The sequence below is a fragment of the Rhododendron vialii genome, chromosome 7a (assembly GCF_030253575.1).
Source record: "Rhododendron vialii isolate Sample 1 chromosome 7a, ASM3025357v1".
NCBI classification, from domain to species: Eukaryota; Viridiplantae; Streptophyta; class Magnoliopsida; order Ericales; family Ericaceae; genus Rhododendron; species Rhododendron vialii.
Genome location: NC_080563.1, coordinates 10,461,248 through 10,476,667, shown reverse-complemented (window position 1 = coordinate 10,476,667; position 15,420 = coordinate 10,461,248). Strand labels below are relative to the sequence as shown.

Below are 15,420 nucleotides of genomic sequence, written 5' to 3'. Positions count from 1 at the left end.
TATTTGTACTTGCGTGCTAAGGGGGTTCTGAGTTCGAAATACTAATAGAATAGTATCAACACTCTTGCAGTAATTTAACTCACAAACCCATTAACCTAGAAGAAAAAAAAATTCAAACAGGGTCGAAGAACTGTGATGGACACAAACTAATGGGTAAATTCCTGTGAAATAGATACGAACAATCACAGAGTTTGCCAGCAACTTAAGTCTTACTAATTTGTTTCCAAGGAGTAGTTTTTGGGTGCCGGTAGGATACCACACACGTGGTACTCCGTCGGCGATCCGAACCATCCAAATGTGTTGAGATCAGCGACATGTACCGCCACGTGATACCAGCTCGACACCCGAAAATATCTCTCATTTCCAAGGCATTAATTCCTCTCTAATGAATTGGCGGTGTGTGGGCCCTTTTTAGCGATTTTCTTGGTCGTTTTGAACATGGTATGGGTATTCCTATACAAGAGTAAATCTTTTGACGGTTTTGTCGGCAATGTTAAATGTGAGGGAAAATTTCAAAAAAACCCCTAACCTTTCTGACAACTCGCAAAAAAACACCTGAACTTTCACTATTAACAAAAAAATACCTGAACTTTCTAACAACTCGCAAAAAAACACCTGAACTTTCACTATTAACAAAAAAAACACCTAAACTTAGCATTCCGTTAACAATTAGACCCATGCCGTCCAATTCCGTTAGTTTGTAACGGATGGAGCTAACGGAAGGCGTTAACTTCTTTTTTTTTACTTTTTACATTCAAAAATTACTTTTATTTCATATTTATTTACTACTAAAAATAAAGAGTTAAAAGTAATTTATTAAGAAAAAAAAATTTATTTCATATTTATTTACTACTAAAAATAAAGAGTTAAAAGTAATTTATTAAGAAAAAAAATTTTATTTCATATTTATTTACTACTAAAAATAAAGAGTTAAAAGTAATTTTGGAAGTAAAAAATATAAAAAACAAGAATGCTGAAAAAAAGGAGGTTAAAAGCAATTTTGAATTTCTGAAATTAGAGCTAGAGCTTTGGCAGTTGATTGGTGGAGTGAGGTTAAAGTTCTAAAAAAAAGAGGGAGAGAGAGAGAGAGAAGGGGAAAGGTAAAATTTGAAAGTAACAAAAAAGATGGTGGTTAAGGTTATTTTTGTAAATAGTAAAAAATAGAGTTAAAGTAATTTTTGATAAATAGTAAGAAAAAAAAAGAACTTTATTGCATATTTATTTACCAATAAAAAAAGAAAGAGTTTAAAGTAATTTTTGAATGTAAAAAGTAAAAAAAAAAAAAGTTAACGCCTTCTATTAGCTCCATCCATTACAAACTAACGGAATTGGACGGCAGGGGTCTAATTGTTTACGGAATGCTAAGTTTAGGTGTTTTTTTGTTAATAGTGAAAGTTCAGGCGTTTTTTTGCGAGTTGTCAGAAAGTTCAGGTGTTTTTTTGTTAATAGTGAAAGTTTAGGTATTTTTTTGCGAGTTGTCAGAAAGTTCAGGGGTTTTTTTGAAATTTTCCCTAAATGTGAACACCAAAGTTGATTGTATGGAAGTAGGTGTAGATCCCAACAAAAAAACCTCCTTTTAGAAGACTTCGCTGATGTTGATGATATAAAAATAATCAAATTCTTACCGCTAATGATCATTAAGAGAAACGATTTTCACACTTTTCTTTTTATAATCCACACTTCCTTTTCTTTTTTAAATCTTTATCCATGAAAATTTATAATATTGCCCTTGAATTTGTGAAAATGTGTATTGAAAATGGGCAAAATAGTAAATTCATTTGAATAATGACAAAAAAAAAAAAAAAGTTTGTGAATTGTAAAAAGAGGAGTGTGAAAATCACTTTCCATGATTAATGCTATAATCAACATGGTTTTGGTAGTCAAGACCTGAAACTTAAAATTTGTTCTCTTTTAAGGTTTCAGGTTCGAAATCAGATGGTATTAACTCCGTTGAGGATAGTTCATGTAGAGTTTTGCTCTGACCTTAATTAAGACATCCACAAGTGAGCAGTGGGATTGGTCTCCCGGGATTAATACGAGTAAGCTAACTCAGACACCTGAGTTATGAAAGAAAGAAAAGAAAAGAGAGTATATGCTGTACTCCATCAGAAACATGTGACGGATGTAAACAAAGGCACGAAAACAGTTTGGATTGTGCTTATTTGACAATGATTATTCGCTTTTGTGAATTATTGTTTCGTCTCTGAGAGGAATCGGAAAAGTAAGAAATTATGACTTTAACCCTAATATTTTTGAAAACATCCAAGATACAGCCCAAAAACAAAACTAAAAAATGTGAAATTGTTATTGAAGAAAAACAAATCTCAACAAGGCCTAATATGCCGACTGTAGTTTCACCAGCGACAACAGTCTTGTTGTCACCAAAGCAACAAATATTTCAATTAGTGCACTTCTCAAAGCACATTTCTAAATACTTTTACATAGTCAACCACGCTTGTTAATCTTAACAACAACAATTCAATGAATTGTTTATGCTACTCCGTCCGTCCTATTTTGTTTTTCAACTTTTTGACTTTTCATTGTCTCAAATTATTTATCCACTTTTTGAAGACCAAGGAAGAAGTTCTATAAAAAAAATACTATTTTACCTTTCTCTCTTTTTTGAATTTATGTGACAAGTACAATTTGAATTGAAGGGCATTTACGAAAAATTGAATTTTTAAAGTTTAATGATTGTGTCTCCCTGATAAAATTGAATTCTCTCAATTGAATAAACAAATAGGGACGGAAAAAGTATAGTATTTTTCATAAAAGGATGGTGCAGTTCTTTCCTTTCAAGTGAAATGGAGGAGGCCAACATAAGGAACAAAAGTATATTTTCTTTTTCTTTTTCAATATTGTCAGTGTGTTTGAAAATAGAAATTCCTAAAGGTGAGACCTACTCCCCTGAATCTCTATGACAAAAGCTAGACAGTTTGGTGGGGTAGTGGACCCCAATTCAGATTTCACCCGCCCCAACTCCGAAAAAATGCACCATGGGATGCACCACAATGTATGGCTTGGAAAGCTTGTACACCTACTAATGGCATATCCTAGGGTTTTTTTTTAGCTCATTCTTTGAATCTTGTTGTGGTCCCTGCCTAAATAACATCACTCCCACTAACAAGCCTTAGTGGCACTAGTGTCAACATACAAAGTAAAGTGTGATTCGCTTTCTTATTTTAATGACTTAAATGTTCAGGTCAATTAACGCATACATTAACTAAACTTGAAGAATCAATTTAAAGCTCACTTGCGGAGTCCCAACTAAGGTTTGTTTTTTTGTTTTTTACTCCTGAGATATGAAACCACTTTGAAGTCCACATCTGTCGAAAGCTTTTTCCACTAACGTTTTTTAGCATAACATTCCTCACAATTTTATTATATAGCATTACAAGCACGGTATCTGTACTATTCACTATGCACAAGAGTCCAGTAAATTTTTTAATTATATTGATTAATGTGAAAATTCTATTGAGATATGAGGTTTGAACAAGAGAAGAAACTTGAGAGAAAGTTTAAAAGCATTTTTTTCCTTGTTAAGTGGGACAAAAAACAAAGAGTGGAGATAAATTTTAGCGGCTGTGGTGGATTTTTGTGTGGTACTTTTAAATGTTTTTTTCGAAAAAATAAGAGCGTGTATCGTGTGTCGTATAAGTACTTACTATACAGTATAGATAGTAACCTTTATCAAGACTGCAAGTGGCTATGTTAACATGAGAAATAAACATTTGAAAGAAGTAATTAATTTTCACAAATCTCCTTTTTATAGTCAACTTTTTTTTTTGGTCCTCTTGAGAGGAAATTCAGAATTGCCCTTTAATATGTTCAAAATTCCACACATAAGAGAACATTAATGTAAACGTGCATGCAAAAAAAACAAATACTATGTGATACTCCCATTTGTTCATAAATGATGGTCCACTATGAAAAAACGTGCAATTTTTGGACTAAAAATAAAGCATTTTCATGCACAGTTTTTTACATTTAGTGACACCAAATTAAAAAATTAATTGAAATTGTTAATTTGATGTCAAGAGCTTTGAAAAATTATGCAAGAAAATTCTTTGTTTTCTAAGTCAACTACTTCCTCTGTCCCAAATTGCTGGCTCCCTACGAAAAGACATGCAATTTTGAGATTAAAAAAATACTTTGTAAAGAAACTTGAAAAATGAATCCTGGAAGTACTTTATTTTTCAAACCAAAAATTGCACAATTTTTCATAGGGGGTGGACAATTTGGGACAGAGAGTATCTTTTAGGAACGGAGGGAGTATTATACAAAGAGGGGGTTATAAAAATCACCACCCTTAAAAGACACATAGTGGAGAATGATTATAAAAAAATTGGAGTGCCAAAATCAATTATCTAAATGAAAATGATAAAAAAGTAGTCGACCAGACCTAGTAAAACTATTTGAAAGGCCATATCTGGAACAGTCAAGTAACAATTACTCCAATACAATAAACCTGATTAATACTCTTACAAGGGGTGTTCGGACAAATAAGCCAAAATGGCTTATTTTTTATCCTTATTCAAATTTTTTTCGTATCACTTGGCTTATTGTCATTTTTTGGGAATTATTGTATCCTCACGACAAGAGGAATCTAAAAAGTAAAAAATTTTGACCAAAATCTAATTTTTTTTGAATAAAGACGAAAGTAAATCAATAAGCCAATTTTTTCGTCTTTATTCAAAAAAAATTGGATTTCGGTCAAAAAATTTTACTTTTTAAATTCCTCTTGTCGTGAGGATGCAATAATCTCCAAAAAAATGACAATAAGCCAAGTGATACGAAAAAAATTTGAATAAGGACAAAAAATAAGCCACTGTGACTTATTTGTCCGTACGGATCCAGGACTTCCCACAAACCATACAGTGAAACGTGGGCCTCCTGATTAAGACCCAGTTTACAAAATAATAGGGAAATCAAATCAAATGTCCATATCAAAGGATAGAGGCCAAGATAGATAAAATAAACAAATTGTCCTCCACCTATGAAAAAGGAACCACAGAGCAAGACCAGACAAGAGTGGCTAGAAAGGGAAAGGTCTCAAGAAGAAGACTTCCCTGTTTCTGGTTTTCTTGGACAGATACTGAGAGGACCAAAAACATTTGACAAAGGTATATACCAGCATTTCAAACATTGTAAAACTCTCTGCCATGTGCATGTGAGAAGATTCTCACAAAATTAGCACTTTTGTTGAGTGTGCTTCAGTTGTTTTATCCGGGGTTGTATTACAGAATTATCAGTGTCTGTTTCCGGTGCTTTGTCCCCGTGTCTTATTGTCCTGTATCTCTGTAATTTGATCCGCTTGAATCACTTCTTTATAATAACAATGGCAGGGATCTTCTTCTAACTAAGCATCAAACAGCAGCCAGCTAATTCATTTGCAGTTAAAACTTACAATAGTGACAATCAAACCCATGAATTGGTAATTGATATGATCATAACAAACATGACAAATTCGCTTAAACATATTTAAAAATAAAATAGCTCAAGAAATGGCATGAACATTGTACCAATTCCTAAGATCTCCTAACTTCAGAAACTACACTGCGGTAACATGTATTTTATGATTTGAAGTGTAAATACAACTTTGTACACATTGGCGTACTAGTCGCCTCAAAAAAGAACCTTCGAAGAAATTTTGAAGGCTTGAATTTACCAATTAAGGTATCTAATAGAGCTGAGGATCAAGATAATGACGAACAATAAAATAAGGAAAAGAGGTTCTCATCTGTTGGATTATGTCCGTACTTCACTGATCTCACCTTCCCTACACACACCCACATCCACCACCATGCTTCTTCGCTTCGAGTTCAAGATCCTGCAACAGTTTCTACGTGGAGACTGCAAATACAAATCAAGGAAGATCCAATTAAACCCACATTTCATGTTACATAAAACAAACTAATCAATAGGACCCACATTCAACGTGATCCCATTGTCATACATGACCAAACTGATAAGGTCAACGATTCAAGACATATGCATTTCATTTCACGTATAGATCCATGTTTATGATTCAAAACATGTTCGTTGAAGTGATCAACAACGAAAAACCGTTTCTTTGAATTCCAGCTCGACATAAGAAAATACTCCTCCATATGTCAGTTTGTATTTGGAACTTGAATTGTGAGGGACGTAGTGAAGGAAAAGAAAAAGCAAGGTCACATAAATCTCAAAGTTGCGGAGAAACTCCCAAAAATTTGGTTTTTCTCTTAAAAAATCCAACATTCAAAGACAACCTAATGGTATTCTTAAGGTTGCAGTTGCTTGCCAAATGGATTATGTACTACGGTGATAGAAGTTCAGGGTTACAAATATTCTATAAAGAGACATTGCTTACCCTATCCCATAGATGAGGATCAGGTTTTTTGTATACCACCACTCTGTCAAGGTCAGCAGGATCTGGCATCTTCCATCTACACGAAGGATGAGGAACTCGATGCCTATCATAAATGCTCACTGTTTGGTTTGTGGAAGAATCTAACCTAGCTTTTGACATGTAGAACACAAAGGGCTTCTGACAAGGATTCCTGGCCACCGGTCGCGTGTTGAACGCGTAGGCCATGTAATCCGCTCTCTTATACCAATTCAAGAACGTCCTCGATGGCATTTCTATCTCCCGTGGCGATAAAACCCCACGAATAACTTGAACTGCAAAACCCCAAGATACAGACACTGTCCACTTCTTCTCACTGTCGTAGCAAATAGATTGTTGTATGAGACCTGCTGAGTCGAGCTTCATTGGAATTTGCAGCCGCTGCAGGGCTTCTACTTGAGTCACGTTAGGGAAAATGGGTTCCACCACATCAAGGTGGTGCAACGACACCAATGGTGCTACTGGGTGTGCCGCGAGGAGTCCAAATAGATTCCCGTACACATCATACTGCATTGCCATCCAAATAGAATAGAATCAATGTTAGGACTCACCAAAGAACGACAACTCTTCGCGAAACTATGATCATACACTTCAAAATAGTTAGATTTACACTTATCAAAGCTTTTCACCGGCACTTCCCTAAAACTGATACCAACCGGATGCATTGAATTGTCACCTTTGAAAGTTTGACAGATACAAGTTAGGGACTATTGAACTTGTATCATAATTTGTTCAAAAAAAAAAAACATGCAACATATAGTAAAGTAGACACATTGTTTATGTTCCCAATTCTAATATCTAACAATTTAATAAAGAATAAGATGCAAGAACAACACAAGTAGTATATACAAACAGGTGATCAAAGAAAATCCCTTCCTAGAAAAAATTGTAAATTCATCAACAGATCGAACTCCCTTTTCCTAAATAATTGGTACCTCCAGTATTCAATGCAATCCTTATTTCCAGAGGAAAAAAATACAGTCAGCCCATTTCTGTAACCATTTGAATTCACGTGGACTCCCTTTGCTCAGCAGGACCTTGAATTTTCTATAGATCCAAGTTAAGAACAGGTCAACTTGCATCATGTAGTAACCCTAGCTAAACTTGCGTCAAACTGTTCAAGTTCACGCATTGTTTATGCGCATTAAATTCCAGCAATTTACCAAGAATTAGACCAAAGACTGAAAACATTAGTGATCTAAGAACCAAAAACAAATACTGAATTTCCAAAGCACCATCCAACTATCTTCCTACATAATTGGCACTTCTCGTACAAGTAGAGATTCAATCCAAAAATATATCCCAGAGGGTAAAAAGAACACTGAACCAAAGTTGCAGTGCAAAAGGTAACCAAGAAGTTAGAAGCCAATTGACTCAATGTCCTACATTTCTGATAAATCAAAACCACCACCTTAAAAGGTAACTGAAGCAAACAAGGCGTATGGGTTTGTATGGCTCCACTTTATAGGAAATCTTTCTCCTTTCCTTCAAATCTCATTTGGGTAAGAATGCATATGGTGGAGACTCATCCTTTCAGACAGAATCGCACCTCCCCCAGATCGAATCGGTGGCTTATTGCATTTTAACAGAAACCAAGAACAAGAATTAAAAAACAATACAAGAACACCAAGAATGGAAAGCACAAGCACCCAAAAGCACAAACACCCAGAAAACAAAACTTCAAAAGCACGCGAAACCAATAAAACCCACAACCCAAAACTTGTTGAAAACAGAATTGGGAGCAAGAATATGCATTACCCCGCAGCAGAATCGAGTGGACTTCCCTGCATTATCATTTAAACAAAGAGCAAAAAATGAAACCAAAATCAAATCACCCGAAACTGGAAATGGAAGCAAAAATCACCCGAACACGCCTAAGAGGTTGAGAGGTCAAATCTTGTTGAAGGCCAGACTTCATTCATTACTAGTTCTTCATTATAGGAGTATTCTATTGTTACTTTATTTTTTCCCCGCGTGGGGCTAGTTCTCGAGTTATTATTCTTCTTGATTTAGTAGTCAATGATAATGATTCTTTGAACATTTAAAAAAAAAAAACCATAAACAGACCTGGTGGAAACCGAGTTCTCTAGTGAGCGGGACGCCGAGTTCGGCCATGCACGCCTGCATCCGATCATCGGAGGCAAACAACCCAGGATACCTCTGTATACACTTGTCCTGCATCCTCTCCACCGCCTTCGCCAGCGGATAACTAATCGCAAACCCACCTCCGCCGAACGCCATACTGTAAGAGAAATAGATATTCTGCATATGGCTCTCCGACAACCCCCCAACGTAGTAATACTCCCGGTAATCGTACTTGGACAAAACCCTAACCAAGTTGTCCGTCACGAAGACGGTGTCGTCGTCCCCCATCACAAACCACCTTATCTCCTCCTCCCCAGAAGAGGATCTCCTCCCCGCTACGGTCCGGAAAGTCTCCGATACGATCCTCGAGATCCGGATGGCGGACCGGTGGCCCTGCCGGTTCGAATAAGCGAACCGGGTGGTGTCCTCGGAGACGTTGACGGCGGGCAGGTCCTCTTCGGGCCGGGTCTTGACCCGGCTGTCGACCCAGACCACGCCCCGCATTTCTTTGGGCCTCCACCAGAGCTTGATGTAGCTCTTGCGCTGGTCCCACAGCTTGGCCGAGCCGGCAATGCCGAAGACGATGTGCTCGAGCCCCAGCTGACGGCTCCGGCCAGGCGGCGTCGTTTGGCGGAGGAGCGTGGTTCGGGGCGGGGGAGGCTGGGGATCGAGCGACGTCGTGTTGGGCTGCTGGGGCAGGGAGAGGCGGCTGTTTCTGAACAATGGCTGGTTGTCGTCGCAGTTGTGGGGAGGGGAGGAGAGGAGCTTGAGGGTGTAGACGACGTAGGTGGCGGAGACGAAGAGGATGAGGTAGGCCATGAATTTGGGCATCGCGGGCCGGGTGTTCGAGCCCGGAACCATAATGGGTACCTTATCCGAATCTTTATGGGAAAATTTCATCCCTTTTAGTTGCTTTTCTAGGGGAATCAGAGTGGATTTTGTGAGGATGGGTACGAGATCTGTGGGGTGGGAGTAATAATGGGGGATCTGAAAAATTGTGGGGAATTCTTGTTGCGAGGGAGGAGATTTTACAGTTGATAGAGGAGGAGGAGGAAGAAGATGAAAAGTTATGGAGGGACGAGAGATTGATGAGAGTGGAAGAAGTATTTTTTCTTTTTCTTTTTCTTGTTTTTTGCAAAGAAGAAAGAGTCACAGAAATAAGAGTGGGGAAAGCGTGCATTGGGGTGACAGGTATGGATGCAGCCAAGAATAGTTATGCCATACGAGTCATACCCCTGTTTTTGTTTTGGTTTAGGTTTTAGTTTTGGTTTTACACGCAGTAGAATACTGTGAATTCGGATGTATTGTGGATGATCTAGTTTTGATTAAACTTAGATGGAGATTAATGAAATGTGTGTAATTTGATCTGGACATTCTTTATCATTAAGAGTTAATGCGGTTCTTTGAACAGCAGAAGGAAGGGGTAATTGTGATTAGAGAGAAACTTATTTTACGGTGGAGCCGTGAATGGCTCTTCTCGATCTCACACGTTTATTCACGCAATCAATAATTGAGATGTGTTTTCAATTTTGACTCAAAATTAATTTTCAATCTAGACCGTTCAAAATATTTTTTAACCCGCGCAACTTAGTACCGTAAATCTTCTTTATAGGACGCCCCGTGAAGAAGTTTTTCTCTTGTGGTTAATAAACGGACGGATGACTAGAGCAACTCGTTTTTCTCATGTGGTTAATAAATGGACGGATGACTAGAGTCAGAAAAGAGTCAGAAATTGCACAGAACTTGAAGAGTGTATGGCACATAGGAGTATTATATACTCCAGTACTATTTGTGGGACTATGATTATGGATTATTAATGAAAAATCTATGATTTGGGACTATCTTCATTGGAGTATATCCGAATAACGAGTCACATGGTTATTATTAGTGTTTTGCAGATACTCCATTATCTAGAGTGGAATAAGTTGTTATTCTTTAAACACAGTCCACAATTTTGATTATGCTTTGTTTGTCCTTGATCTAAGTGAAAAAGGGCATAGCTCTTTGGTATTTTAAACGACATAAATGCCAACCACCTTCTTCATCGTATTTCGTGTTTATTTTTGTATTCATGGACAATAAAAATAGTAGCATAATCAATAGCATCACATTCCGACTTTCATAAACTAACCATAAACTTAAGACCAAGGAAATGAATGGCCTAGTGGTTGTGGCACTTCTTTATCAGGTAAAATATCTGGGTTCGAGTCGTATCGCCACGAATCGATCGCAGCATTCAGGGACGGATCCAGAAATATAGTGTAATGGGGCACCTGTTAATCATAAAAGCAAAAAATTATTTTTGTAGTCAACCACAATAAAATCGTACAAAATTAAGCCATGTATAGTACTACAAAAGTTTGTAAAGCATATTTTAAGTTAAATTAGGTAAAAATAAGCACAAAATCTCATACAAAATTTTTAAAGTATGTTTTTGAATGAACATTGACAAGTTTTAGAATAATCGAGTTAGTTTTGTTAATGACTTTGTTTTACAATATTTCTTCACAATATTTCTTCCAGAAGGTTAAAAATAAAGAGAATAAAAAAATAGCTCCAAATGGAAAAAAAACTTGTAAAGCAACTAGTATAAATACACTATATGATGAAATTCAGACATAAAATTAATTCTATATGTGTTTTTCGAGATATATACAAGTGTGTATGTTTATATATTAGCATACTTTTATAATTATGCTAATTTATACCAAAAAATATTTTAATTTTGAGCGGGGGCATGTGCCTCCGCTTCGATCCGTTCCTGACAACACCCCTTCTCCTATTCCTTCCTATCGATTGACAAAAAAAAATACATGTTTTATTTTCACATCCATAAACAGTGGGAATAGGCATGGTTAAAATCTATAGTATGATACAAATTATGTTCTCAAATGGAGTACGACTTTGTTTCATAATTTAGTTTTTAAATCTCTCTTCAATACTTTGTAGTAGTAGCTTATTATTAAAATCACAAATTTATTTTCAAGCTCACTTGAGACAGTTTCTGTCCATTTTGTGAGCTGATGTTTACATATTGTCCTTTGGGGCGTACCTATGTGGGGTTTCATGGGGCACGGGTCCTCGCTCGATTTCGTAGAATAATATTAATATATTTAGATATTTCAATTATACCTAATAAATTTATGATAATGTTACAATAAGATTAGGAAATTGATATTCGCGTTTCATTTTTTACTGATGGAGCTCCCCTTTGTTCATGAAGTTACTAGTATTTCACATTAAAATTGAAGCGCCTTTAATAAAACATGGAGCGCGAAAATCAGTTTCCTAAGATTACTCTAAGTTCTCTATATGGATATTTGTCAAATCTATTTCTTAGAGTGTCAAAATTTTCACACCATCTTTTTGTGCTAATTCATCACTTTCCCTTTATTACAACATAAATTTACTACATAGTCATTGATATGTTATTTTACTGGCAGAAAAATGGGTATTGTTAGAAATTATTAACGTATGAGTTAAAAGTTTATTAATTTGTGCTTCCACTAATCCGAATTTCTGGGTCTGCATCTGATTGTCCTTAATTGCCACAAATCTAATAGTCTAAAGGGTTTTGTCATCTGGTCCAATCTAATAGTATTAGGATGAAGAAGACAAAATTAATAGATTAGGGTCTAAGTAAATAGATTTTGAATAGTTGAAGGGATAGAAGAGTTAAAATCCCTAAAAATTCCTTATCCGAACAATCCGGGTTTTTTTCCAGCTTGTTTTAGTTGTTTACGGTACCCTTCGGAATTGGGAAAAGCGTATAGCCGTTTAAAAGTGTTTTCAATGGTTCAAATTAAAAACAAACTATTCTTCAAAAAAGTTTAACTCTTCCATGAAAAGTTCCCTTCGAGCATGCACCCCTTTTCAAGCCTCAATAAATGATTTGAGTTGTTTTAGCTTTTAGAATTCGCTTACACCGTGTACAATGCTAAAAATCATGTTGATAAGCATATACTCCTGTAACGCCCCGATTTCTCAAGGGATTTCGGAAACATTAACCCTAAAATACACTGAATTTTACAAACTATTAGGCCCTTATTTATCCTTATACAAAAATTACAATTTCAAAATAATACAAAAATTTATGTACATTTACTTAATAAAAGCAACTCCAGAGCGACTCTAATTTTGACACGAATTCCAAGCAACATTGGCCCAGACTTCGTTCCAGGAGTCCCACCTGTATCAACTTCTCCACTGTGGAATCCTGCACACTCTGGCAAATTGAACGCCGAAGCAAACGATTTGCCAGGATACAAACGTATCCTGAGTGATAATTCACTAAGTAGAAATCCTAAAACCCAATACCACAATATGCAGATCAACAATTTAATAATTCATAATACACCGAAGGTACAAAATAATAACACATCGTCTTTTTCTTTACTATCCATCATCTTACATGTAATCTAAGGATTCTCTCCGCGAGATCCTTTCCTCCCACATCCACTAACTACAATCGTCTCATGGGTCCATCCTTCCTCTTGCTTGTCCTGCACCAGGGTCCTAGGTGAGCGCATCTAAGTTATGTACCGAGTATGTTCTCACTTAAGACCATAACAGGAGGATCGAGTCATCCCATGACGTATCGTACATTAGGGTCGAACATCCACTACCCCACGCTAACTATAACCGTCTCATGGGACCCATTCTCTTTCTCAAAGAGAAACTTTCCATGACGTATCATACATTAACGTCTCACTAACTATAATCGTCTCATGGGACCCATTCTCTTCCTCGAAGAGAAACTTCCCATGACGTATCATACGTTAGCGTCACAACACCGGGCCCCTCAGGTAACCCATTTCAACACAGGGCCCCATAGGTTACCCTTGCCATCACCATGGCTCAAATCACAATCCACACAATCACACTTCCAACACTTTATCAATTTCCATTTACTTAACATCGTCTACATGAGTCACTACTCGTAACCACCCAGGGAACCTATTTGTCCAATCTACAGCCACAACAAAATATCACACGGTTCAACATTTCAACTAAAAGTACTAACAACACATAACCATGCGATAAAATTAATCCTGTCATAGAATTAATCATGCGAGTAACAAAATAATATTCAGTCAAACAATTAATTACTACACTTAAAATTAAGTCTATTTCTCTCATTTAGAAATTTTATAAAACATTTCTACTATTTAAACATTTTCTTTAACTCTCATACTATTTATAGATTTTACAAACTAATTTTTTTTTATTGAAAAAAAAATACTTATTGCAAAATTTAGTATTTACTAACTATATTAAATATTAATATGAGATTTTTATAACAACAAAATTATGAGAGGCTATTCTAGTTAATATTTATTAAAGTTAAAGATTAACTAATATATAATCTAAAATATTTCTTGTTTACAATCTAAATAAATTTTTACTAATAAAATATTCTTGTTAATATTTCATAAATATTTATCTACCCCAATAATTTATTAAACACGTAAACGTCCACTCAAATACAAATTAACAATGTATCATCAATAATAATTTCACAATCAAACATTTGTTAAACGATCATAAATTTTCACAGGAGATAACACTAATCATTACAGCACAACCAGACTAAATTTTAATATAAACAGGACTAAAAATAAATTAACAATTTAACAGCAGATCATCATTTTCAATAAACTTTAAATTTAAGTAACTCCATTAAAATGCAGATAAAGGTTTTGGGTTTTCGGAAAACTACCTCAAACGCGATTCTAAGTTCGGATAAGTGTTATGCGGTGTCCGTAGATCGCCATGGTGGTTTTGAAATCTAGAGGCAGCGTTCGGCGGCACTCCGACAGGCCCCGCAGCAGCGGTGTGCACACACCTACGGCCACAACTCTCTCTCTCTCTCTCTCTCTCTCTCTCTCTCTCTCTTCTAGACTCAACAATAAAATTGGGAGTGAAATAATATACTGGTGTTCAATTTTCGGATTATGTGGGTATGTATAATGAGAGAGAATAAAGTAGTGAGAATATGAAATGATAAGTGTAGAAGTGGTGGAATGAGGAAGGAGAGTGATACTGATAATGATAAAAAGATGCGTGACAAGTGCCACATTTGGGGGGTTTTCAATTCAAATGTATGTGGACGCATGTATGTACATGGTGAGAATGTATCTGGACGCTTTTATGTATAGGATGAGAGATAGAGAAGTGGAGAGTTAGTTTGAATAGAGTTCTACTTAGGGTTTAGATAGAAAAGATAAGAGATGAATATGAATCACTGATTTCTTGTATATCTAAAGTTTAAATACATATCTTATACAATAATGCAAATAATATCAATTATACACATAATAATATATTTTAATTATTCAATCTAATTAATTATTGAATTAGAAATTTAAAAATATAAATTTGTATTTAAAAAAAATTGGGTCAAAAATCCGGGTCGTTACAACTCCCTCCGTCCCTTTTTTTGTGTCCAGTATTTCATTTTGGGCTGTCCCTTAATAAGTGTCTATTTTGTAAAATTAGGGGGGTAAAAATTGATGTATTGTCTATTTTGTCCCTAAAAGTAAATTTTATTTTGAAAAGTTAGTGAGTAAAAGTGTAATAATGATGGGTAAGTAGGGAAAGTGGAGGAAAAAGTTGATGTGAAAGGTGTAATGATGATGTCTTTTTAATAAGTTGGAGTTACGAAGCAGGACACTTAAAAAGGGACGGAGGGAGTATGATTTATGGGTGCATCTTTATGAGATAACTGAGTTAAATGAGTTAGAATCCAGTACATCCAACATACTTTTATATACATGCATATATACATGCATGACAAAGTTATACATACACTAAATTCCGTTCAACGTGTTTTGTAACCTAGCTCAATCTCGATAAGATTTAAAAAGCAAACGATTTCAATCATATTTGAGGGCTCGAGAGGAACCCACGCCAAAAATTTGCCCCACAGAAACTGCGACAATGGAAAG

General features: G+C 35.8%; 1 protein-coding gene across 1 annotated transcript; it reads right to left on the bottom strand.

Annotated features, from left to right (window-relative positions):
* Positions 1-5,412: 5,412 nt before the first annotated feature.
* Positions 5,413-9,683, bottom strand: LOC131334119 (uncharacterized). Its single transcript, XM_058368998.1, has 3 exons — positions 8,456-9,683; positions 6,353-6,895; positions 5,413-5,853 (listed from the first exon to the last, which is right to left on the bottom strand). Exons 1-3 carry the CDS (start codon positions 9,371-9,373, stop codon positions 5,749-5,751), a joined length of 1,566 nt encoding a protein of 521 aa, XP_058224981.1. The 5' UTR covers positions 9,374-9,683; the 3' UTR covers positions 5,413-5,748.
* Between the last annotated feature and the right edge of the window lie 5,737 nt (positions 9,684-15,420).

Coding starts and splice junctions, on each gene's coding strand:
- LOC131334119 (XM_058368998.1), bottom strand. CDS start 9,373: ATGAAATTTTCCCATAAAGATTCGGATAAGGTACCCATTATGGTTCCG. Junction 6,896..8,455: donor GAGAACTCGGTTTCCACCAG/GTCTGTTTATGG, acceptor ATGGCAATGCAG/TATGATGTGTACGGGAATCT. Junction 5,854..6,352: donor ATCCTCATCTATGGGATAGG/GTAAGCAATGTC, acceptor TTGTATTTGCAG/TCTCCACGTAGAAACTGTTG.